At 42.9% G+C, this 26,207-nt stretch overlaps 1 protein-coding gene across 5 annotated transcripts in view; it reads left to right on the top strand.

Annotated features, from left to right (window-relative positions):
• The first annotated feature begins 1,379 nt into the window (after positions 1 to 1,379).
• The window catches only part of NXPE3 (neurexophilin and PC-esterase domain family member 3), a 42,810-nt gene continuing 17,982 nt past the window's right edge, over positions 1,380 to 26,207 (top strand). Inside the window, exons 1-4 of one of the 5 annotated variants that reach the window (XM_081137920.1) lie at positions 1,396 to 1,524; positions 2,020 to 2,108; positions 4,644 to 4,725; positions 11,793 to 12,081. In XM_081137920.1, coding sequence (XP_080994046.1) covers positions 11,989 to 12,081 — 93 coding nt within the window. In that variant the 5' untranslated portion in view covers positions 1,396 to 1,524; positions 2,020 to 2,108; positions 4,644 to 4,725; positions 11,793 to 11,988. Of the gene's footprint in view, positions 1,525 to 1,935; positions 2,109 to 4,643; positions 4,726 to 11,792; positions 12,082 to 26,207 lie in introns of all 5 variants that reach the window. The other 4 variants (XM_081137918.1, XM_081137919.1, XM_081137916.1 and 1 more) reach the window with 4 other exon arrangements.

The following is a 26,207-nucleotide window of genomic DNA, read 5'->3' as shown; positions in this document are numbered from 1 at the left end:
CAAGGACAAAGAGAAGAATAAGTGGACTAGTAACGTTCCTGGGAGACAGGAGACCTCCGTGCTTGTCTTCTTGAAGGAAAGATTTCAGTCAAGAGACAAAGTGTAGCCAAGTAAGTACGAATTTATTGGCTGCAGAAAAAATATACCAAAATATACTTAGGACAGTGAAACAAGGAAGGTGCATAGAAGTAACAGGAGCGCCTAGGCTGGCTGCCCTGGCTCAGTGAGGAACCAGAGGGAGAGAAAGGGGCCTTGCAGACAGTTTCAGGGGGCAAGCCCAGGACAAGCTGCGACTTCCCATTGCTCCCCTGGTTGCAAGTCTCGTGGGGTCCCCTTGGAGGGAAGAAGGGGGAAGGAGATGGCACAGGTGTGCTCCCCTGGGGGGTGAAGTGCTCACTGGGTCCTTTGTCCTGAGTGTATTTATCTCTTTCTTGCAGGTGGAAATCTTAGGGGAATGTCTCAATAGAATATTCATTAGCTTTCCAGATGTGCTCTTTCAGAGTCGTGGTCTCCACTGATTGGTTGGTGCCAGGGCAGGGGGTCATTAGTCACTGCAGCTTGTCCTAAGGCAGCCAAGGTATCACTTGTCTGGTTTTGCTGCTTTTTTGGGCCTGAGGCTGAAATAAAACTGAGATGTAATCTTTACCAAGGACAAGGGCAGGGGGGGCTCTAAACTGCATGATTAGCTATGTGAAAAGTCAGGGATCCAAACTGAAAAACCAGCAATATGCTAGGGGAGGAAAAGTTAACCTGGGGGTGAGGTTCTTATTTTCCCACTACTGCCCCTTGCTAGGCAGAGTCTGGGGCTTCCTGCCCTGGTGAGCTTCTGTACCTGGCCCATCTAACAAACCATTTACTCTCAAGTGTCCTTAGTTTAAGGAAGTTAGAATTTACTAGGTGGCTGCAAACTGCTGTTTAACAATCTGCCTGTGTTTCCCTATTCCACTTGTCCTGGGATTTTCCTAGCTTTTACTATGCTAGAATATTAAGAATCAAGTAAAGATTCAAGGACCACTTGTCCCCCGATGGTGCTTGTCAAATCGTGTCTCTCTGACACAGGGAACAGTACATTCCCTACTCGTGGAGGCACAAGTAGGAGCATCTCCGGTTGGTCGCTTTTCAAGAAAAGACTTGAAATGGATGCTCCCTGGGGAAACCCTGCCTGTCAGAAGGTGGCGAGCAGCCGGGTCCCGAGCAGGCCCAGCTTTCAGTCCGCAGGGCGACAGCTGCAGGGCACCCAGGAGGCGCAGGAGCCGGGATGCGGGCGGATGGTGCGGACCGCTGGGCGCGCCAGCTCCGCCCCCCGCTCCGGGCCGGGCTGCCCCCGCTGGGCGCCGGCCCTGTCAGTCAGCGTCCTGGGCCCGCCCCTCCCGAAGCTCGACCAATCGGAGCCCCGGGTCGGGGGTGGGCCGACGTAGCGTGGTCACGAAGCGGGGGTCCCGGCGGCCTGAAATAGCAGCGACTGTCCTGAACATCAGTGTCCTCAGCTTCCGGGGAGCGGGGGGCTGCCTGCGGGACCTGGAGGTGAGTGCGGACCTGCGGGTTGGGTGCGGACACCCGGCCGAGCCTCCGCCGCCTCGGGCGACCCGTCGCGCAGCTGCTCGCGCGGGCCTCGGCGCTTCCAGGGCTCTTCCCAGCGCGCGCGGGCTCGGTTCCCGGCCCCGGCCCCGGCCCGGCGCCGAGGAGGTGCAGCCGCGGGGGCACGGCTGCGGCGCGGAGCCTGGAAGGACGGGCTCGGCCCGCGGCTGGGACGGGGTCGGAGCCCCGCGTTTGCCGCAGCGCGGCCTGGAGCTCGAGCCGGGGCGGTCCCGTTGGGAGGGGCCGGGGCAGGGCGGGAGCGTCTCCACCCTCGGTTTTCTGGACTTGCTGCAGCGCGGGCTCGTGCAGCTTTCGCAGCTGCGGGGCGCAGCCAGACCTCGGGACGGCCGCTTACAGACACCCCGCCCCCGCCCCCCATCGCTGCGCTGGGCCCCCGCGCTTTGGACTCCTCTGGCCTTACTGACATCAGATTCTTGTCAGACGGGAAGAAACGAGTGTGACCGGACAAGGTGTGACGCGGGGACGGTGGCCTGCTGCCCGCATCTGCTTGATCGAAGGCCACGAGAGTGGTAAGGGAGTCTCGGGCAGGGTTTATTAAAAACATTGCGTGTAACTGCCTGTTTGTAAACTTTTCCCTGCTTTTCGTTATTTACTCTAAAGGAAGATGGTTAACACATTTCCTAAAGATAAAGTCCCACTGCTCTGATGGGCCCGCCCCCTCCTCACCGTGGTTAAGTATCATTTGGAACATCTAGGTGTGCTTGAAGCTGGCGGGACTGCCTGCTCCGATCAGTTGTCTGATTACAGTGGAGGCCGGAGCACGCTATTCTTCCGTGGTGTTGGGTTCTGCTTGCCTTTGTTGAGTATCTTCTCTCTCTGTCTGTTATCCTCACAGTCTCTCTGGGCCTGATAAAGTGCTGTTATTTGTTACTGATAAAGGAAACGTAGGGATAGATCACTAAAGTCGAGTTGGCTGTCCCCTGTGCCTCGGAATTGGGGTGTCCCGACCATGCCATGGAAGTTACAATTCAGACATTTCAGAAAGGCCCTCCCTGACCAACTGATACAGATAACACTCCCTGGCCACCCTAGTGGTTCTGCTCTCTGGCTGCACATGATAATTATCTCCAGACCTTTATAAAAAGCTGTTTCTTGGCCCAACTCCCACAGATTGTGTCTGGTACATTTGGTCTGGTGTACTCCGGGCATTGGTATTTTTAAAAGCTTCCAACATTATATAAATGTGCATGCAAGGTTGAAGACCATTGTCTATCAACATGCCCTGATTTTTCTTTATAGCAGTTGCTGCTCCCTGACTTATTTAACTGATTCGTTTACTTCACTTCTCTACCAACTCGCCCCCCCCCATGAAGGCATGGGGACCTTTCGCCTGTGGGGTGGGGGTGGGTGAAGGAGAAATGGGGTCTGGGAGAACAAGTCCTGCAGACCTCTGTCTCTGCTTCATCTCTGTCCGAGGATTGACCTTCTTTGGTTGACCCATCATTGTCATGGTCTTGGATGTGTCTCTGTTTTTCTCTTTAGACCCTGCCCTTTTAAGTTTCAAGGTTTTACTCAGTACCTTATGAAAAATACAGTTGTTCTTTGAAAAGTTTAGGTATAAACATTAAGTTTGGGTTTGTTTCATGTAAATCTGTGCTTTTTGTCTTTTATGTAGGGGTCCATGTATTCTGAATTAAAATTGCAGATACTTGCTCTGATAAGTACAATTACAGGTCATAGTACTTAGGAAGGGGACTGCCCCAGAAACTGGATGTATGGTTGTCCTCTAAAATATTCTTTGTGGAATGGTTATATAAGAACATTAGCTTCCCAGAGGATGGGGTTGCTGCCTAATTTTCTGTTTAGTACTGCACTCAAGTATCTTATTTGTGCTATTGACAATTGTAATTCCATTCCAAGTGATGTAAGCAATCACTTTATAATTCTCTCGTGAGGTAATGATTAGGAAGTCAAGTACCTAATGGCAGTCTAGGGTTGTGGCCACAGGCCATAAAGAAGTTAGATTGGCTGGTAAGCAGTCTTAATCAAAATTTGGCAAAGCAGATCATGCTTTTTACTTTCTGCTTGTCTTTTGCACATAAATATGAAGCATGAGTAAGCAGTGAACAGACACTTCAGAAAAATTTGAAAGCAGGACTGGTCAAATTTAGATTCCTCATGGGGTAATCATAACTTTTAGATTTGTCTTGATGCCCCTTGTTTTCTGGTAGGGTGAATCTTTGAACTACGTAATTATTCTACTCTTTAAGAAAAATAGCACATGACCCTGGCCAGTGTGGCTAAGTGGTAGAGTGCTGGCCCATGCACCGAAGTGTTCCTGGGTTTGATTCCCAGTCAAGGGCACTACCTGGGTTGCAGATTCGTCCTGTGCAGGAGGTGACCAATTGATGCATCTCTCGCACTCACATAGATGTTTCTTTCTTTCTCTCCACCCTCCCTTCCTCTGTCTTTAAGAATCTAAAGAACTTAATAAACTGATGAACAGACTAATTCAATGACATGGAAGCATAGATGAGACTGACGAATGTCAGGGGGATGGAGGAGGGCGGGTGGGTGGAGGGGGAGAGAGTATCCAAAGAATTTATATGCATATATGCACAACCCAAGGACACGGACAATGGTGGGGAGAGGGACTGGGGAGGGGGATGGGACGGGGTGGAACAGGTCATTGGAGAGAAAAAGGGACATCTGTAATATTTTAAACAAAAATAAAAACAAAACAAAAAATAAATAAAATTCAATGGGAAAAATATCCTCAGGTGAGGATTAACAAAGAAAAAAAAAGAAAGAAAAACAAAAAGAATACACGGAGCTTTTACCTTTGGTTTACATTTCCTTCATTTATATAAAGTTTTGACCAGCTCATATCTGAAAGTGATTTGCCATGTTTATGTATATAAATAGCCAGATACTGTGTTTTATTGGTAGGAAAGGAAATATTCCTATCTCCACTCCTCTCACTATGTTGTACTGAAGTCTCTGTACATCTCTGCTTTAAAATGGTACTCTTGATTTCAAGTATGTTTTCCTTGACTTCATTTCAGTACATTAACCTGTACATCATGTACTTATTTCTGTTGCAGCAAGAAGAATGGTATAAAAATGAAAAAAACATGAACGTGCTTCCAATGTGGCAAATAAGAGCTGCTGTCCTGATTGCTTGAGGTCAGGACTTCACACTGGAAAGAAAGTTAGATGTAAACTTTAATTTCTTAGTTCTAATAAGCATCTTTTCTTGGGAACTGGAAATTTCCAATAAAGATAAAGTATATTTATTATATATTTTTATTTTTTGGGTTGATCTAGGAAACTTCTTTCTACAGTCATTCCCATCTAGCACTTTTGCTCTTACTCAATTCTAAGGCAATTTGAGATACTAAAGGGTATTTTTCTGTTCTCTTTGCAAATAGCTTATTTTGTTATAATGCCTACTTTTAACATTTATAAGAAAATCACAGAAACCTGTTACATATTTTTTCTTTCACTTTCAATCTTTTAATTTAATTACTTAACAAATTTTATTTTTCAATTACAGTTTACATTCAGTATTATTTTGTGTTATTTTCAGGTGTACAGCATACTGGTTAAATAATCATATACTTTACAAAGTGCTGCCCCAGGCAGTTTTGCTCAGTGGCTAGAGCATCAAAGTCCCAGGTTTGATTCGGGCCAAGGGTACATACTTTAGTTGCATACTTGATCCCTGACCCCAGTTGGGGCATATGCGGGAGGCAACCAATCGATGTGTCTCTCTCACATCGATGTTTCTCTTTCTCTCTCTCCCCCCTCCCACTCTCTCTGAGAAGCAATGGAAAAAATATCCTCAGGTAAGGATTAGAAAAAACACCAAAAAAAAAAGTGTTTCCTTGATATTTCTAGTATCCATCTAGCACCATACATAGTCATTGCAATATTATTGACTATATTTCCAATGCTGCATTCTACAATCCCGTGACTGTTTTGTGACTACCAATTTGTACTTCTTAATCTCTTCACCTTTTTCACTCACTACCCCAAACCCCTTTCCCTCTGGCAACCATCAGTTCTCTCAGTTCTCTGTATCCATGAGTCTGTTTCTCTTTTGTTTGTTTGTTAATTTTGTTCTCTAGATTCCATCTATAAGTGAAATCATATAGTTTTTGTCTTTGTCTGACTTATTTCACTGAACATAATACCCTCTAGGTCCATCCATGTTAAAGCAAATGGTAAGATTGCATTTTTTTATGGCTGAGTAATATTCTATTGTATATATGTACCACAACTTTTTTATCCGCTTGTCTGTTGATGGGCACTTGGGTTGCTTCCATATCTTGGCTTTTGTTAATAATGCTGCAATGAACATAGGGGTGCATATATTCTTTCAACTTAGTGTTTTGGGTTTCTTCAGCTATATACTCAAGTGAAATTGCTGGGTCATAAGGCAGTTTCATTTAAAATTTTTTTATTACCTTTCTTACTGTTTTCCATAGATGCTGCACCAGTCTGCATTCCTACTAACAGTGCAGGAGGGTTCCCTTTTCTCTATATCCTTGTCAACACTTGTTTGTTAATTTATTGATGGTAGCCATTGTGAGGTGTGAGGTGATATATCATTCTGGTTTTAATTTGCATTTCTCTGATGATTAGTGACATTGAGCATCTTTTTAATACGTCTGTTGGCCATCTGTATGTCCTTTTTGGAGAAGTATGTATTCAGGTACTTTGCCCATTTTTAAAATTTGATTGTTGGTTTTTTGGTGTTGAGTTGTATGAGTTCTTTATAAATTTTGGATATTAATCCCTTATCACGTGCATCATTTGCAAATATCTTATTCCATTCAGTAGGTTGTCTTTTCTTTTTGTTTATAGTTTTCTTTGCTGTGTAAAACTTTTTAGTTTGATGTCCCATTTGTTTTTTTCTTTTGTTTCCCTTGCCTGAGAAGATATGTCAGAAAAGATTGCTAAGAGAAATGTTCAAGATTTTACTGCCTATGTTTTTTTCTAGTTTTATGGTTTTGAGTCTTTAATTCATTTTGAGCTTATTTTTGGATATAGTATAAGAAGGTGGTCTAGTTTCATTTTTTTGCATGTATTTATCTGCCCAACTATCTTTATCCCATTGTATGTTTTTGCCTCCTTTGTCATATATTTATTGACCATAAAGGCCTGGGTTTATTTCTGAGCTCTCAATTATATTCCATTGATCTGTGTGTCTGTTTTTATGCCGGTACCATACTGTTTTAATTACTGTAGCTCTGTGGTATAGTTTGATATCAGATAGCATGATACCTCCAACTTTGTTCTTTCTCAAGATTGCTGTGGCTATTCATGATCATTTGTGGTTCCATATAAATTTTTGGATTATTTGTTTTAGTTCTGTGAAAAACGCCATTGGTATTTTGATAGGAATTGTGTTGAATCTGTAGATTGCTTTGGGTAGGGTGGACATTTTAATGATGTTAATTTTTTTATCCATGAACACAGTATGTGCTTCCATTTATTTGTATCTTCTTTAGTGTCGTATAATTTTTTGAATACAGGTCATTTACCTCCTTCATTAAGTTACTCCTAGTAATTTTATTTTCTGATGCAATTGTAAATGGGAATTTTTTTTTTTAAGTTTCTCTTTCTGATAGTTCACTATTTGTGTATAAAAATGCAACTGACTTCTGAACATTTATTTTTGTATCCTACTTAAGTTAACTGAATTCACTGATAAGTTCCAGCAGTTTTTTGATGGGATATTTAGGGTTCTCTATACAGTATCATGTCATCTGCAAAGGACAGTTTTACTTTTTTCTTTCCAGTTTGGAGGCCTTTTATTTCTTCTTCTTGTGTGATTGCTGTGGTTAGGACTTCCAGTACTATGTTGAATAAGAGTGGTGAAAGTGGACATCCCTGTCTGTTCCTGATCTTTTTTTTTTTTTTAAGATTTTTACTTGATTTTTATTATTAAAAAAAATATATCTTATTGATTTGAGAGAGAGGAAGGGAGAGGGAGAGAGAGAGATAGAAACATCAATGATGAGAGAGTCATTGATCGGCTACCCCCTGCATGCCCCGACTGGGGATCGAGCCTGCAACCCAGGCATGTGCCCTGACAGGGAATTGAACCTTTATCTCCTGGATCCTAAGTCCGTGCTCAACCGCTGAGCCACTCTCGGCCGGGCTTAATTGATTTTTAAAGAGAGAGGAAGGGAGAGGGAGAGAGAGAGTGGAACATCAATAGACTGCCTCCTGCACTCAACCTGGGCATGTGCCTTGACTGGGAATCCAACCAGCAACCTTTTGATGCAGGGGACAGTGCCCAAACAACTGAGCCACACTGGCCAGTGCTTATTCCTGACCTTAAGGGTAGTACTTTTAGTTTTTGCCCATTGAATATGATGTTGGCTGTAGGTATGTCATATATGGCCTTTATTATGTTGAGGTATGTTCCCTCTATTCCCACTTTGCTGAGAGTTTTTATCATAAATGGGTGCTGGGCTTTTTTAAATGCCTTTTCTGCATCTATTGATATGATCATATGATTTTTATTCTTCATTTTGTTTACGTGCGGTATCACGTTAATTGATTTACGGATATTGTACCAACTTTGCATCCCAGGAATAAATCCCACTTGATTGTGGTGTGTGATCTTTTTAGTGTATTGCTGAATTGTGGTGTGTGATCTTTTTAGTGTATATATTTAGATGCTCAAATTTTGTTGAGGATATTTGCATGTGTTCATTGGGAATATTGGCCTATAATTTTCTTTCTTTGTAGTGTCTTTATCTGGTTCCTTAGGTGTAAGGTTAGATTGTTTATTGGAGAGTTTTCTTGTTTCTTGAGGTAGGCCTGTATTGCTATGAATTTCCCTCTTAGGACTTCTTTCACTGTGTCCCATAGATTTTGGATTGTTGTGTTTTCATTTTCATTTGTCTCAAGGTATCTTTTAATGTCTTCCTTGGTCTCATTGTTAACCCATTGATTGTTTAGTAACATGTTATTTACGTGGCTTTTTTGTTTTTTAATCCTCCCCCAGGGATATTTTTTTTCATTGCTTTTTCAGAGAGTGGAAGGGAGAGAGAGAGAAAGAGATTGATTGATGTGAGAGAGACACAGCAATTGGTCGCCTGCTGCACACACCCTGACCGGGGGTGGGGGGGGTGGGGGGGTGGGGGGGTGGCAGTGATCAAGCATGCAACCAAGATACGTGCCCTTGACTGGAATCGAACCCAAGACCCTTCAGTCCCTGGCTGACACTCTAACCACTGAGCAAAATCCAGTTGAGCTAGTAACATGTTATTTAGCCTCCATATGTTTGTGTGTGTTTTTTTCAGGTTTTTTTTCTTGTAATTGATTTCTAGTTTCATACCATTGTGGTCAGAGACAATGCTTGATATGATTTCAGTTTTCTTAAATTTATTGAGATTAGTTTTGTGTCCTAACATGTGGTCTATCCTAGAAAATGTTCCATGTGCACTTGAAAAGAACGTGTACTCTGCTGCTTTGGGGTGAAATGCTCTGAATATGTCAATTAGATTAATCTGGTCTAGTATATAACTTAAGGCTGGTGTTTCCTTTTTTGTTTTCTCTCTGGAAGATATATCCATTGATGTCAGTGGGGTGTTAAAGTTTCCTACTATGACTATGCTACTGTCGATCTGTTTCTTTATGTCCATCAAGATTTGCTTTATATATTTAGATGCTCCTATGTTGGGTGCATAAAGGTTTACAAGGGTTGTAGCCACTTGCTGGATTGATCCCTTTATCATTATGTGATGTCCTTCTTTGTCTCTTATTCTAGCCTTTGTTTTAAGTCTTTCATTTTAAATTGAATTGTTTTCCCATATCGTATTTAATGCCTTGTTTTTCCTTCTGTCTTATCTTTAGCTATTACTTTTAGAAATTAGCTTTATTCTTTTTTTTCTTCTTTTAAAATTTTATTTTTGTTTAAAATATTACAGATGTCCCTTTTTCTCCCCAATGACCCATTCCACCCCATCCCATCCCCATCCCCAACCCCTCTCCCCACCGTTGTCCGTGTCCTTGGGTTGTGCATATATGCATATAAATTCTTTGTTACTCTCTCCCCCTCCACCCACCCGCCCTCCTCCCTCCCTCTGACATTCATCAGTCTGATCTGTGCTTCCATGTCATTGAATCTATTCTGTTCATCAGTTTATTAAGTTCTTTAGATTCCACATATAAATGAGATCATGTGATGTTTGTATTCTTAATATTTGTGATATTTATTTTCTGGTGAAAAATTAGGACATAAAATAAAAGGTGAAGGAGAAAAGTGAAAACTGCCCAAGTGTGACAACTGGCAACATTTTAGTATATGTGTGTTCAAAGAGAGGTCTGTTTGGTGTTCCTCAGGCTACATTTAGTTAGATATACAAATGGTCTCTCCTGTCTGCATGCTCTACGTGCTCGTAGCAGGAAGTGAGGTCTTTTCCTGACATGATCCTCCACAACGATGTTTAGTAGAAGTCTCTGGCCGCAAAGGGCTTTTTGCATATTTGCATTTCTGCCTATTTCTCTGCAGTTCCTTTAGCTCTGGAGTCTGCTGCCCCTGAGCACTGCTGTGCTGCTGCCGGCTGGCGCCGAACCTCGCTCACATTCTCTAAACTGATGGTGTTCCTGCAGCACGTAGGCCATGCCTGTCAGGTGCAGCTGACTCCTGTGGGGTCTCATCTCTGGGCGCCTCCCTCTCTGGCCGTCAGGGAAACCTGATTCTTATGGCCAACTCCTTGAGAGGGATTTCTACAGAGGAGCAGTTTGAGCCCTGGTAACAGTTTATTCCTCTGTTTCATGGCCATCTCCTTTCCAGAATTTAGAGGCACTTTGGGGGGGGTGGGTGCCTGGGTGTTGGAATGGGCAGTGTTGGGGGTCAGGAAATGGTTAAGTGCAGCCTTTCACAGTAGCTGGCATCTCTGTGGAAGTGGGCAGAGGGGTGGATTTATTCCTCTTTAATTTAGGAGGGGAACCGCCTCTGGCCTAATACAAGTATAAGCTTTTCCAGGGGAATTTCTGGCACTTAGTGCAGTGTGCGGTACAGAGTAGGCCTCCCTAATTATTTGTTGTGTGGAATGTTGAATCAGCTTATATCATGCAAAGAACTAAGTACTTTGAGAGGCAAGAAGTATGATAGATTATCATTACGTTGTTTGTTTATGATGTATGGTTTTTGTTTCTTTTTTAAAAAAATATGGCCATAAATGGTGTAGTCTAATTGGGGAAACAAGAAATACAATTACGAGATCAGCTGAGAAGTGAGAATAGTAAGGTCTGTGGGAATTTTGAGGATGGAGAGTTCGTTGCAGTGGCTTAGCCTTGTCTCCTTTATGAAGCGGGGGTGAGGAAGGGTTGTCATGGTCCTTGTGGCATGGGAATGAATTAGGCAGGGGGAGTAGATGAGCGAGGGAATAGGGAGCTTACAGCCCCAACACAAAGCTGAGGTGTTCCGAGATCTGCACCCTGAATCTTCACCTTTTCCTCCCTCCCTCCGTGGAAAGCCTCGCCGGGAATAAAATGCTAGCACTTTCTCTGCTTACCTATATCAAAATAGCGGCTGGGGAGAACATTTTGCATTCATTACATGGGGGAACAGGAGCAGCAGACTCTGAAGTCCTCTGCCTGTAGCGGATATGAGGAAGGAGTTGGGTGTCCTGTTACTTTCTCCTCGAGCTTTGCTTTTCTCTCCTACATCTTCAGAGCAGGTGTCTTTCTTCCTGTGCCTTGTTACCCAGCTGAGGGAGCATGGGGATCACATATGTGTTGGGGGAGCTGGAGACCCAAAGGGTGTTTCCTGACTTCTGCCATACAGAGGGAAAGCACTCTTTGTTTTTCAGAGTATGTCAGGATGGTTTGCACAGTATTCCAGAACCCTGCCTAAAACCACAATGTTTCCTCTTTAAATATAATTACTGCAATGTTATATAACTTGAACTATAATGGAATTGAAGTGATTTTGTTTACTTAGACTTCTGTAGAAAATTAAGTTACTTTAACTTTGCCATTTCTAAGAGTTTAAAAACATTCTTCTTTGCTCTCTTAGAAGTTAAAACCTAAATAGATAGTAGGGCTGGGGTTGGATTTCAATAAATTGTTCGGATGTGGAATAGATGTTACTTTGCTCTGGCTGTTTGCTTTCTCCGTGTGACTTTGGGCCTTCAGTGAGGTTAAAGAAGAGGAAATGTATCCTTCCTCTTACCCCGTCCCAGGCTGTTACAGTTGGTGATGTGTTTTCTGATCTCTCTTTGCAGGAGTCCTTTGAAGAAAAATGTGCTGCTTAGATCAATCCCAGCTTCTCCATTATGCTAAGAACTCTTAAGGATGCTAGCAGAAAAGAAACACGTGAAACTGAAAGCTCATCTGCAGCTCAGAAAAACAAAGACATGGAGTTTTGAGGCATGAAGGTAGCATGGCGTCAGCCATGGGTGATCAAGACACAGCCAGATAATGTGGTTCAGTTTCTTTAAGCTGCGTCTTTTCTGCTGTCTGCTTGCAGTGTTGATGGTAGTGGTGCTGATCGTGAATGTTACTCAGGTAGAGGTGAGTGCTGAGTATACTCTTTCATAACTAAGGGAACCAAATTGCAGGATTTGGGGCTAACAACCTTGGGAAATGTCGATCATCAGGAAACTCATCCTGGTGTCAGTTCTTGGTTATATTAATTATTTGAGAGCCTACAATGGTTATAAACTCTGCTAGTCACCAAGGGTACAGTGGTGAAGACAACAGACATGATTTCTTCATTTATGGAGCTCATATTCTACATAATGCATGTGAGAAAATAATAGTACTAAGTAATTATAATCATATAGTAATAAAGGATAATTAGAAATTGTGAAAAGTAGTATATAAAGAAAGGAAAGCGGGCTACTACTCCAGAGTAGCTTAAGAGTGATGAAGGAATGAATGCCTTTTCAAGGAGGCGCCCTTTTAGCTGACTCCTGGCAAAAAGCTAAAGGAGTATTTCAGGGAGGTAGTTGGTGATGAGTCTGTTTTGAAGATTACTGTATGGCAGTAACGGGCATGGCCCTTGTCTTACTGAATCCTGACTAGTGCCTGGCACTAAGAAGGTACTTAGGATTCCCCTCCCCCTACATCTGCCACCCCCTGCATGAACCCCTACATCACCAAAATGTTTGGAGTAGTTTCTATATAAAATGGTGCTGTCCTTTTAATTTTGTTGGCTTGTGGTAGCTCACAACTTATAGGTCTAACTTACTTATGGTATTTCTTTGTTTATTGGGTTTTGCTGTGGACTGAATGTTTGTGTCCCCCAAACATCCCAGCCCCGTGGGAGCTCAGGTTACTGTTCTCTTTCAGGCTCTCAGGTGGCCTTTCCCCAGCTTCTAGTAGTTTCATTATGTAACAGAGGGAATTGTAACCCACCCCACCGTTCTTTTGACATTGTTTCTGTAAATGCTGACTCTGACTAAAATGTAGCTTGTAGATAAACAGCATGTTTGTATAAGAATCCTAGAAACTAACTTACTGAAGCTGCAGACTCCGACCTGCAGTCATCCAAGTTCCAGGAGATTTGCTGACCTTCACACGTTGAACCAGCATGACAGAGACCAGGAGGACACGCACTTAGACCATCACTTGACCAGTTTCGAGGTCCTTATTGGAATGGACTGTGCTGGTCTGCACGTAGAGAACTTTTCCACACCCTCCCCTTGATCTTTTTGTTCTGCTTTGCCTCTCCCTCCTTATAAAAACCTCTGCCTGCACTGAGATGTTGAGATAGGCTTTGTGACAGGAGTCCGCATCTCCTCAGGTGACTGGCACTTGAGTAAAACCACTTCCTGCGTTACCAGCATCTGTCTCACACATTTGGTTTTTGTGGCGGCAGGCAGCCGAGCTTGGGCTGCGGCACAAGCACTCCTCTGAATGCTCGGGTGGGGCGCTCCGGAGACCTCCCGAGTGCTCTCTCTGCAGCCCTCTCCTCCTGTGTGCTGCCTGTGGATTCTGATCAGCTTGGTCTTTCAAGACGCTCAGCTCCATCGCCTCAACTGAAGTAGTTCACCAGGCTGCACCTGGGTTCGCCTGCCTATGCGGCAGCTTGGAAATGCTCTCAAGGCTGTAGGCAAAGGGCAGTTACAGTTACCACCTGCTTCTTTCCTTTCAGGCATCATTGTCTTTTGTTATCGTATGTGCAGTGTCTGGAAAACCATCGTTGAATATATTTTGGTTCTTTAAAAAAAGTTGTTTCAGGTGGAGAGGTAAATTTCACTGTTTCTCTATCTTGGCTGGAAGTGGAAGTCTGAGGGACTTGATTTTGAGGGGAAGGAGATAACAGAGAAGCTGGAGAGGTGAAGAATTAGTGGACCAAGGGGAGGAGGAGAGGGTGGGATCTAGAGCACAAATGGATCATGCAACTGTATGTAGGGTGAAGGGTGCATCGTGAGTGTTGTTATTTTATTATTTATTACAGAGGAGGAGTCATGCTCCTTCCTCTGACCTAAGAAGGAAAGATGTCATGATGGTTGGCAGTGTAGATACATTTGCTGCTGGAGGGTAGGACATTGAGGGAGTTCTTTCCTGTAGAGGAGGTAGAAGGTGGAAGGAGGCTGGAGCCCAGGAGGTTTGTGTACAGGGCTCGAAAGAAAGGGGCTGGGAAATGGAGCTGACCCTCCAGGATGACAGGGGCAATACATTTCAAGACCATAAGTGTGCATGGAACTCGCCTTCATCGGTTCTTCGAGTGTGTGTTTTTCTTTTACCACATTCAACAGCCGTGGTATAAGAGTAGAAAACAAGATAGTTGTGTAGATCTAGGGTAGGTAAAACGGTAGGAAAAGGGAGAAAGAAAAACTTGAGAGGGTAGGTCAGAGTTTCCTATCATTAATGTTAGAGGCGGAAGGAATGTTATCAAATTCCCCTAATAGTCCTACGTTAGTTCTTGGAAACTTCTGGGCTGCATGTCAACTAACATTATCAGCTCTAATTTTCTGTACAAACTGAGCAATAATGGAGAAGGGGTTGGCTTTATTAAGACAATTCTGATACCAAAAATAATAAACAATTCTCTTAGTGGAGTGTGGTGACACATTTTCCCTTGTCTGAAGAGATCACCTTGTCCAGGATGAGAATATTGTCATGACTTTTTTTTAAAAAAAACACATCTTTATTGATTTCAGAGAGAGGAAGGGAAAAGGGAGAGAGAGAGAGATAGAAACATCAATGATGAGTCATTGATTGGCTGCCTCCTGCATGCCCCACGCTGGGGATCGAGCCCACAACCTGGGCATGTGCCCTGACCAGGAATTGAACCGCGATCTCCTGGATTCTAGGTCGATGCTCAACCGCTGAACCACGCTGGCCAGGCTATCAGGACTTTAAAACTGTTCATTGTATTACTGCGATGATAATTGATTTTTTAAAAACAGCTTGGTGGAGGGAAGTTGGAAAGGCTCCGAAACTTGGCAGTCTCACCTCCCTTAATCCCCTGTCCAGTCTATGTTTCTGATCCTGATTATACCCTTCTTGTGATTAGAGTACCTGAGCATTTTCTAAAGAACACAGACTCAAACAGTTTTTTAAAAAAATATTTTTATTGATTTTTTAGAGAGAAAGGAAGGGAGAGGGAGAGAGAAACATTGATGGACTGCCTCCTGCCCACCCCTACTGGAGATCAAGCCTGCAACCAGGGTATGTACACTGACCAGGAATCAAACCTGTGACATTTTGGTGCATAGGACAACGCTCAACCAGTCGAGCCAGAGTGGCCGGGCAGCACAGACTCAATTTTAATAAAAAATATTGCATAATATGAGAAGGAGGCTATGTACCAATATGCAGCAAAAGACTGTAGGGAGAATTGTCTAGTGTTTCAGGGATAAGCTCTCATTCAGCATGGCCTGTATTTATTTGTTTTGTTTTTTTCTTACTAATATTTCAAGTATATATATTTTTCTGATTATAGAAACAGTACCAGTGTAATACTGAGGAATATTATTCATTTAGAACAGAATTCAGGAGGTAGGCTGGGCATTGTTTAGGCTTTGTTTCTCCATAAGTCTCTCGGGTGTGCCCTCCTTTGTGTGTTAGTTTTTATCTGCGGCTTTTATATCTTTGTGGTTGGATTGTAGGATGCAGCTGTAACAGGAAGTGGTTGCTTCCTTGTATATCTCCAGCTTGAGATGGTTTATTCCCTCAAAACCCTTCTTAAGAGATTACGTGCATCTTTTCATTTGCAGAGCACTGGTGGAATCTGAATTTGGCTGCATGCGTCGGAGAGAAACCTTGACCAACCTCTTCATAGTTCCAAATTGGGTCACATGGCCGTTCCTGAATCAGTCACTTGGGATTATCCCTTGATCAGTCAGGCCCTCCCCTGCGCTGACAGGTCAGCAAACAGCAGTGCCGTTTTTCAGTAGGCAAGGAGTGAAACAGATGTGGGACAGGAAACCTCTCGTCCACTGCTTACAGTGGCTCCAGGAGTGACCGACCATTGGTGTTTCCTCTTGGCTCTGAATCTAAAAGGATCACAGGCCCTGAAGTTGCCCGTATCACTGGCCTGGGATAGAGTTGTCATTTAGGAAAATTAAACAAATTGACCTTTTTTAATTCCTTTTGATTTGTGAATAAAATTCAGGTGGCTTAGCACCAAGTCTCTGGAGATTCTTGGATGGCTGCACGGGTCAGTCAGCAGGTCTTGAATGGTTGGTAGGGTTACCTAAGGTACAAAGGAGAGTGGGAAAGGAAGAGAACAGGGTAGGAAGGAGAGGGGATGTGTTGTGAGCACATTGTACATGGTTTAGTCCTTAATGGTTTGTTATATCCTCATAGCAACTAAAAATGAGAGGGAGGCTGAAATATTTCCTAATGGTAATTAGTAGGTAAGGGAAAATTTACTTTTCTTTTTTTAAACTGAGATATAATTGACATGTAAATATGCAAGTTTAAGGTGTACAGTGTGTGGATTTGATTCATAGATATATTACAGTATGATTACCACCATAGTGTTAGCTAGCACCTCCATCTCATCACATAATTATTATTTTTCTGTGGTGTGTACAATTAAGATCTTGTCTCTTAGCAGCTTTGAAGTTTATAATAAAGTACTGTTGACTGTAATTACTGTGCTGTGCATTAGCTCTCCAAGACTTATTCATCTACTAGTTGCAAGTGTGTACCCTTAAACATCTCCCCAATTCTCCCACTCTCTAGCCCCTATTTTTACTCGTTTAGCCTTTTTAGATTCCACATATAAGTGATGCCATACATTATTTGTCTTTCTCTGACTCATCTCACTTAGCATAATGCCCTCAGGGCTCATCCATGTTGTCACAAATTGCAGGATTTCCCTCTCTCTCACGGCCCAATAATATTCATATATATATATGTATATGTGAATATACATATATATATGTGAATATATATATATGATATATATTCATATGTAGAAAATTTAAATTAAAAATGAGCATGTATATCCGTATATATGATAATATGTTGATATATGTATCATACACATACACACCACATTTTCTTCATTCGTCAGTGGACATATAGGTTGTTCCCGTTTCTTGGCTATCGTGAGTAATGCTACAATAACCGTGTGTGCAGGTATCTTTTTGATAGCTTTTTTCATTTTCTTTGGGTATATACCCAGAAGTGGGGTTGCTTGATTATATGGTAGCAGTTCTATTTTGATTTTTTGAGGAACCTCTGCGCTGTTTTCCATAGCTGCTCATTTACATTCCCACCAACACATATCTGTCTTCTTTTTTGTTGTGTGTTTTTTTATTATAGACTTTCTGTAAGTTAAGTCTTTTTAAAAAAATCTATTTTTATTGTTGAGAGTATTACCGATGTCCCCTTTTCCCCCTCATTAATGCCCCTGTACCCCGCACCCCCATTCTCCTACCCCTGGGCCTTCCCCACACTATTGTCTGTGTCCATGGGTTATGCATATATGCATGTAAATTCTTTGGTTAATCTCTTCCCGCCCCCAGCCTTCCCACTGAGATCCCTCAGTCTGTTCCATGTTTCGTGTCTCTGGATTGTTTTGTTGGTCAGTTCATTTTGTTCATTAGGTTCCGCATGTAAGTGAGATCCTGTCTTCTTGATGGTCATCATTCTAACAGGTGTGAGGTGATAACTCACTGTGGTGTTGATTTGCATATTTCTCTGGTGTTTAGTGATATTGAACATCGTTTCATGTACCTGTTGGCCATTTGGGTGTCTTCTTTGGAAAAATGTCTATTTAGTACCTCTTCCTATTTTTTTTTTTTTTTTTGGTCAATTCCCCCACCAAGTGGATATTGTCTAGATTTTTACTTAATTAGTTAATTTATTTTTATTGTCTAGATTTTTAAATCTGGAGTTATATACACCACACACACACACACACACACAACCTTTTCTTTAACGTGGTTCTGGATTTGTTTACCAAGCTCCCTTATTCCTGTATTCCTTGTTGTAACCTCCTTGGTCTGGCTCACTTGGTGTTTGAGAACTTCCTCCAAGGCTGTTTTCATAATGGGACTTTGTGTTCTAAGGCTTTGTGAGCATAAATTTCCCTTCTCTACTGTAAAGCACTATTTTATTTTCTTGAACCCACCAATACTGTTGAAAGTCTGATGTCAATCTGGTTGTGCTCTGTTGTAGGCAGTCTGTTCTTTCTTTCTGTGAGCTTTCTGCATATTTCTTTGTCTTGTTATAATGAGCCTCGGTGTGGGGGTTTTCTTGTCCTCCCTGTTTGGCACTCTTTCAGCCCTTTATTCGGAGGTCTTTCATCTTTCTGTAATATTGGTAAATTCATTACTCATTGTCTCCTCGAATACTTATATTTATATTTATTCTTCTCTTTTTCTCTGTCATTGGGAGACTTCTCATCATCCAGATGTCAACACTTCTATTTCTGTTTTCCATTTTGCTAACCTCTCTTTTCTGTTTTCATCTCACCTTCCACCTCACTAATCACCCTTCAGCTCCATCCATCCTGCTACTTCTTCCATCTATAGTAGTTGTCATTCACACTGTTCTAGTTTTAATATCTAATATTATCTCTTTATTTTTGTGAAATACTGGTTTTGCTTTATGTTGTTGATATCTTCTGTTACCTTGTTTACTGTCTTGTTTTCAAGTTTTGGTTCATCTTTGTCACAATTCTGCATTAGTATATGGTGTTCAATTTGTTACCCATGTTTTGCAGTGGTTTTACTCCGTCCCTGTCTAATTCTGTGGGTCTGGATGTTCATTCTAAATGGGGCAACAGCTAGGTTGTGGGGTCAGGTCCAGCCATGGGAGAGGGCTCAGAGGTACCACCAATCTCCCAATTTGCAACTACTCCATTAGCCAGCTCTTAGGGCTTTGCCCATTTTTAAATTGGATTTTGGTGTTATTATTGAGTTGTAGGAGTTCCTTTTAAGGTTTCTGTAGGGTTGTGCTCCCTCTGGAGGCTCCAGAGGAGAATCCTTCCTGCCTCTCCCAGGAAGGGGTGACTTTCCCACATCTGAGGCCACCCTGCCTTTTTGGGGACTGCAAGTCACCCCATGCCCTGCACTTTAGCCCTGCCTCTCAGTGGACTCTTTTCTGGAAGCAATGTCTCAACATGCTCCAGTCCCTCACTGGGCTCGTGTCTTTCATCAGTTGGCAGAGTTATGCCCAGACTTTGGAAGCTGTGTCACTTCCCGCCATATGCTGTGGGTTGCGTGTCCCCAGCCAGCTCTACGGGCACTCTACACCCAGAGTCCCTGCAGCTCAGTCTGCTTCCTGGGCTCCTGCCAACACCCACTGTCAGAGGTTTCGCTACACTACAGTGGCAATCATACTGCCATATAAATGTATCAATCAATACCTGTACACCTTAAACTCACCCAATTTCTATGTCAAATATTTCTCAATTTTAAAAATACTGGCTGATTCTGTGAACCTAGAGAGGAGACTTGATGTCTGCTTGAGTGCTCAAATTGCAGATTCCTATTGGGGAAAGTATATTCAAATAACTTCAGGATCCATTTTATTGGCAACACTTAGAATGCAAAGCATTTTATTTGTAAACTGTTGAAGTCTGAAAACATGACAACCTAAGTTAAATAATATAAAGCTTCGTGTGCTCATTTTGAGCTCCATTTTTTTGCTTGAAATAGAAAAACTTCCTAAGGCTCCTAGGCAGGAAAATGATCTGTGGTTCGATGAACTGTTCAACCTCAGTTGGTCACATCCCTTTTTTCTTGGTAAGGATTAAAAAAATTCTAGATTAGCTTCCTTTTTCTAGTCTCACCCCAGCACTTCAGTTCCAAATGTCTCCTGAGAGGCACTCACCACACATGGGACTCCACCCTCACCCTTCTCACTTTCACACACTTCCGAAATCAGTGTGGGCACGTGCCCCTGCTGTGTCTGTTCACACCTGGAAGAAGGCTGTAAGCACTTCTGAGGACCTTGATGAACGTACACATGCTGTCATGATCGGGCACGAGGAACGCGGTTTATCCAGGACAGGAAGCTGCTTCTCATCCTTGAGTGGTTCTGTTATCACCAGGGTTGTGCTAGGATGCTGCATGCAATGGGGGTCAGGGCGCCGAGGGTTGTCTGACGGTGGGGCAAAGGTGTGATGGCCACTGTAACAAGAAGATATCTTAAGACCTACAAATGAAGCAGGCAACTCTATAGATTGTAACAGGATTTATGATGGGGTCATATACTTAAGGGAAGATTGGATCGGAGCAGAAAGGGGACCTAGCAGTCTGTAGCAGACCCCTGTTACAGTACAGTGGTACCTCGGTTTTCAAACATCTCTGTTGACAAACATTTCGGGTTACAAATGCCATAAACCGGGAAGGAAATGCTGTGGTTTTTGAACACGCCTCCAAAGTTGAACATGCCACCCAGCTTCTGCTGAGGGCAAGATCCTGAGGCCCAGCTGTCGGCTGTGGATCCCTCGGTTTTCTAACGTTTCAGAACCCGAACAGTCTTCTGGAACGGATTACATTCGAAAACCGAGGCACCACTGCACTTTTTAAAAAATAGTAGACAAGCCCACCCGGGCGTGGCTCAGCTGTTGAGCGTTGGCCTAGGATCCAGAAGATCACAGTTGGATTCCTGGTCAGGGCACATGCCCAAATTGTGGGCTCGATCCCCAGTCGGGGGCGTGCAGGAGGCAGCCAATCAATGACTCTTTATTCATGTTTCTATCTCTCCCTCTCCCTTCCTTTCTCTGAAATCAATAAAGATATATTAAAAAAAACAACGACAAGACAAAGGGATGAAGAATGCAGTAGCACCAGGAGCTGTACCTTCTGGTGGTTTTGTTATAGATGATTGTCTATAGTTGGTAGTGTTAACAGTTTGGTATTTATCTCAGTTGTCATGTCATTCCACTCTTACTAACAAAAATATTTATGGCTGGCTGCACTTTAAGGAACATGGATAATTGTCACCTAGGAAGCTTTGATAGAAAGCTTGCTAAGGACAGTGAGATTGGTCACAGCATGAAACTTACAAAATGAAGTGAAATGAGACACAGAGATGGAGTTTTTTTGTTCACGTTGACACCTATACACTCCACCCCTGACATCTTTGTGGCCCTCACAATTTTATCTGCCTGTCTTCCAGAGTCCCTAGGTTGGGAGGTGGCCTGCATGCTTATACCACAACAGCAATATAAGCAGCAACAGGAATGGAGTAGCCTACTCGGCCTAAGAGGATCCCCAAAGTAGCCAAAGTCCATTCCCCTGGGAGAAACAAGCAAGTGACTAAATGAGTCAGCAAAGAAAATCTCATCAGCCTTATCGATAGCATTTTTCATATGAGTTAGGTCAGTAATGTTAGATTCATAAGAAAGGATGTAAGTACATTCCTGTTTAATGAGTACGCAGCTCCTTCCTTGTGCTGCAGTGAGAATTTGTAAAGCCATTCTTGGTTCAGCAAGAAAATGCTCTGTCTAGAACCATTTCAGGCAGTTGCTGTGAACTTAGCCCAGGCTTGAATTTCTAGCTTCGTACTAATACTAGTGTACTGGGGTGAGACAATGGAAACAGGGCATTCGAACCAAGACAGACAACAAGTCTCCTGGGACTTCAGAGCAGGTAAGTTTTGGGGAGGGTTTCTGGTAAAGTCTTATAAGTTTTTCTTGGTAAGGTAGGGATGCCCCATGTACAGCGACCAGTCCAGTCCATCCATAAGGGAGATAAGGCCATATGTGTGCCACGTATCCAGACACCTGTTTTGGGGGTCAAAGGGACACTTGACTTTAAAGATTTGTTTTCTCTTTCTGTCCAATCAATGTCTAAAACCTTGTGCATTACTTGACAAGTAGTGGGTGGGAGTCACCACATACGTCTATGCCCATGTGTGGTGTGGTTCGTCCAGTAGAGCAAACACAACCAGTCTTCCGTGTTCAGCACATACCCATCCTAAGCCGTCCCAAATGTGATAAGTAGTGGATCATAGAAGAGTTAGTGTGATGTCTAACTAGACTTTGTAATACGTTCAAAATTAAAGGAGGGACCATTAACCCTGGTCCTAGGAGTCAAATTTCCCAGGTTCTCACAGGTCGCCTGCCCCATTGTTCCCGGAGATATTAAAGGGGAGCACCACCCAAGGTATTCCTTCGGTGCTGGATGTGGGCAGCAGTCCACAGGCTCAGCAGTCAGATTGTTGTGTATTTCTGCTTAAGTGGCAGCCCCAACATTCCAGTAATGGTTCCAGAAAGAGCAAATTAAGGGAAATGAGACAAATATTTAGTAGGCATTTGGTGGGAGAGGTCCTCTCTGAAACCATGACAGCAGTAGTAGTTTCATCCTTATTAGTCAAGATGAATGTGGCCTGTGGATTCTGGGCAGGCAGTGCATAACAGGCATGTAGCCCAACGGGATTATCTGCAATTTGAGCGCAGTGACACAAGACCATGCTAACTAAGCAGCCAATTACAGTGCCCTTTAGTGTTGGCTTTTGTCCGTTGTAGTCATATACAGCATCTAGCCTCAGATTCCAGCAGGATCAATGGGGACCATTTTAGCTGGCCAGACATTCCTCACTCTCTGGCAAAAGAAGTATCCAACCTGGGGGAAGTTGCCAGCCTACGCTCATTCAAATGTCCCCTCTCCTCGTTCGATGCCTCAAGGAGCTCTGAATATAGTGGACGTTGGCCCCTTTTCAGCTCTAGCTTTAAGGCATCAGGCTGTAGCTTCCTAACAGATGTGGTCAGTGGAACGTCTCATGTAACAGTTCCCAAGCATTGGTAGGGAGACAACCTCATGTGGGCATAGGCTGAATTTATTTTCCTAACTGCCTTGGCAGTGACCTTGGCCCACTTGCGCAAGGTGGAGGATTGCAAAAGGGCATGTAGCTGTGCTTTTAAAATACCATGCTTTTTTAGGGCATGGGGACTGTACCTTCTTTCATTGATGGGGATATCTCTTGTGGGAGCTCTGCAGTAGGGGTTGAAGTGGTCTTGTAATACATTGGCCCCAGAATGGCATGTAACTCATTGTCTAAGGGACTTGTGGAGAGAGCACTGTGCTGTTGCAGATATGCATGCCATTTCTGCAAGGTAGAGGCTTGGGCAACAGCTGAACTGGGTCTTCTAAGTAATCTTTCTCTTCACTCCTTGAGTAGGAGGGATGTTCTTAATGCAACTGGCAGCTATTTCCTTCCTTTTACTCGCTTTAGGCTTTGTTTGTTGTTTTTCTAGTTTCTTTAGGTATAAGGTTAGATTATTTATTTGAAATGTTTCTTATTTTTTTTTTTAGCACAATTTTTTTTTTTTTTTTAATGTATCTTTATTGATTTCAGAGAGAGGAAAGGAGAGGGAGAGGGAGAGAGATAGAAACATCAGTGATGAGAGTCATTGTTCGGTTGCATCCTGCATGCCCCTGACTGGGGATCGAGCCTGAAACCCCGGCATATGCCCTGACTGGGAATCGAACCCTGATCGCCTGGATCCTAGGTCAATGCTCAACCACTGAGCCACACCTGGCCGGGCTGTTTCTTACTTCTTTTTTTTAATATCTTTATTGATTTCAGAGAGAGGAAAGGAGAGGGAGAGAGAGAGACAGAAACATCAATGATGAGAGAGTCATTGATCAAGCCCGCAACCCGGGCATGTGCCCTGACCGGGAATCGAACCCGGATCGCCTGGATCCTAGGTTGATGCTCAACTGCTGAGCCATGCCCGGCCGGGCTGTTTCTTGTTTCTTGAGGTAGGCCTGTATTGCTATGAATTTTTCTCTTAGGACTGCCTAGTTGTGTCCCATAGATTTTGGATTGTCGTGTGTTTATTTTCATTTGTCTCAAGGTATCTTTTGATTTCTTCCTTGATCTCATTGTTAATCCATTCTTTGTTTGGTAACATGTTATTTAGCCTCCATGTCTTTGTGTGTTTTTCAGTTTTCTTCTTGTAATCGATTTCTAGTTTTATACTATTATGGTTGGAGAAAATGCGTGATATGATTTCAGTCTTCTGAAATTTATTGAGACTTGTTTTGTGGCCTAACATGTGATCTATCCTGGAAAATGTTATATGTGTGCTTGAAAAGAATATATATTCTGCTGCTTTGGGGTGAATTGCTCTAAAAATTTTAATTAAGTTCATCTGGTCTAATGTGTTATTTAAGGCCTCTGTTTCCTTGTTGATTTTTTGTCTGGAAGACCTACCCATTGATGACAATGGGGTATTAAAGTTTCCTACTCTGACTGTTCCTGTCCATCAATTTTTAATTTATATATTTAGGTGCTACTATGTTGGGTCCATAAATGTTTATATCCTCTTATTGGATTGACCCCTTTATCATTATAAACTGTCCTTTGTCTCTTATTATAGCGTTTGTTTTAAAGTCTGTTTTGTCTGATGTAAGTATTGGGACTCCAGCTTTTTTTTTCATTCCCATTTGCATGACGTAGTAAAATCCTTTCAGTTGAAAGTATCTGCATGCAACTGTAAAATCTGGCCCATCACCTGTTTTGGTATAGTCCAGGAGGTAAGAATGGTTTATAAAGATGAACATTTGCAATAGAAAGGGAACATTAACTTTGATGTATTGCCCCCAAAAGAATTACATTTTTCTTGTTATCAGACCTGTATTAAAAAAATTGTATTCAGTAATTATTATAATCTGAATTTCAGAAGTAAAAGTTTTGTGGGAGAAAACAGATTCTAAGAAGATCATAAAAAATACTCTTGTATTTTGGGAGTAATTTTACCTTGTATGGGATTATTTTTATCTTGTATAGTATTTTGAAGTGGTTTGGCGTAGATGGAGAGCTTGGGTCTTATTTGTTTGTAACAGGTAATATTAGCTGTCGAGGAGTGTAATTTTTGTTGTTAACTTTTTTTCCCCCTTGCAAGTTAACTCAGCAGTTTCCTGGGGTAGGTACTAAAAAGGTGATGAATAGCCTTGGCCATTGTGGCTCTGTTGGGCATCGTCTTGTGCTCCAGGAGGTCACTGGTTTGATTCAGGTCTGGGCACATACCCGGGTTTTGGACTCATTCCCCAGTATGGGGCATGCAGGAAGCAGACTATGTTTCTCTTTCTCCCTCTCCCTTCCTCTCTCCCTAAAGTCAGTATTAAGCATATATTTTTTAAAAAGGTCATGCAACAGTTTTTAATGTATGTATGTGGGGGGGATTTGCCCCACAGCTCTTGAATATTGTATTTCCATTTTTTCATTTTGTTTTCTCTTTGCTTTTTAGTTTTGGAAGTTTCTGTGGACATAGCCTCAAGCTCAGATATTCTTTCCTCAGCTGAGCCTTTAAAGGCATTCTTCATTTCTTTTACAGTGTTTCTGATCTCTGGCATTTCTTTTATTTTTAAAATTTTTATTTTAAAGACTTTATTTATTAAAGAATCTTTATGTTTACAACGAAATTGAGAGGAAGTGTTTTGTGCCAGTCTCCGTCTTTGATAACCAGTGTTGTAGCTGGCCCGGCACTATGGTTCTGTTATAGGCAGTGGGAATGGCACTGGGTGTTAGTCCGGTGGGGTCAGACCAGACTTGGGTTCTGGCTAGGAAAGAATTCAGAGCCAAGACCCAAACTATAAGAGAACATTTATTTGATAAATCACAGAGGTAGGAGTAATTCCTAGAAGAAATGGGCTTAGGAAACAAGTTATAGAGGTAAAGGATGGGCCCTTGGAGCTTGGGAGTGAAGAAGCTAATGGTAACGTGACTAGGGGGAGGAGGAGGGGGGGAGGAAGGAGAGGGGGAGGGAAAGGGAAAGGCGCGGGTGTGCTCCTGGGAGGGAGATCTTGGGTTCTCCATCCTAATGGTTGGAAGGGTGGAGATTTTAGGGGTGGTCCTAGGGGAAGATCTCATTATAATATTCAGCAGTTTTCCAGGTGTGTCCTTTCAGGGCTGTGGTCTCCACTGATTGATGGGTCGGCTCGGGGCCTTCATTCAGTGCAGCTGTGGCTGGTTTTGCTGCTTTTCTGGCCCTGGAGCTGAAGTACAACTGAGGCCTAGATGTTATCTCTAGGGAGGAAAGGTCAGGGTGTCAGCTGGTCTTGAGATATGCTAGGGGAGGAAAGGCCATCTTGGGGGTGAGGTCCCACTCTGCAATTGTCCTTTGCTAGGCATCCAGGGCTTCTTTCCACTGTACCTAGCCCATCGTCTTTGCTCTGCTCATGACTGTCTAACTGCCTAGCACATCACCCCCTCAAGGACCTTGGCTTTGAATTCTTTCCTAGCCAGAACCCCAGAACTGAGGTTGCTAACCT

Source organism: Miniopterus schreibersii, assembly GCF_964146895.1.
Source record: "Miniopterus schreibersii genome assembly, chromosome: 5".
Taxonomy (NCBI): Eukaryota; Metazoa; Chordata; class Mammalia; order Chiroptera; family Miniopteridae; genus Miniopterus; species Miniopterus schreibersii.
This window is presented reverse-complemented; position numbering and strand designations above follow the sequence as displayed.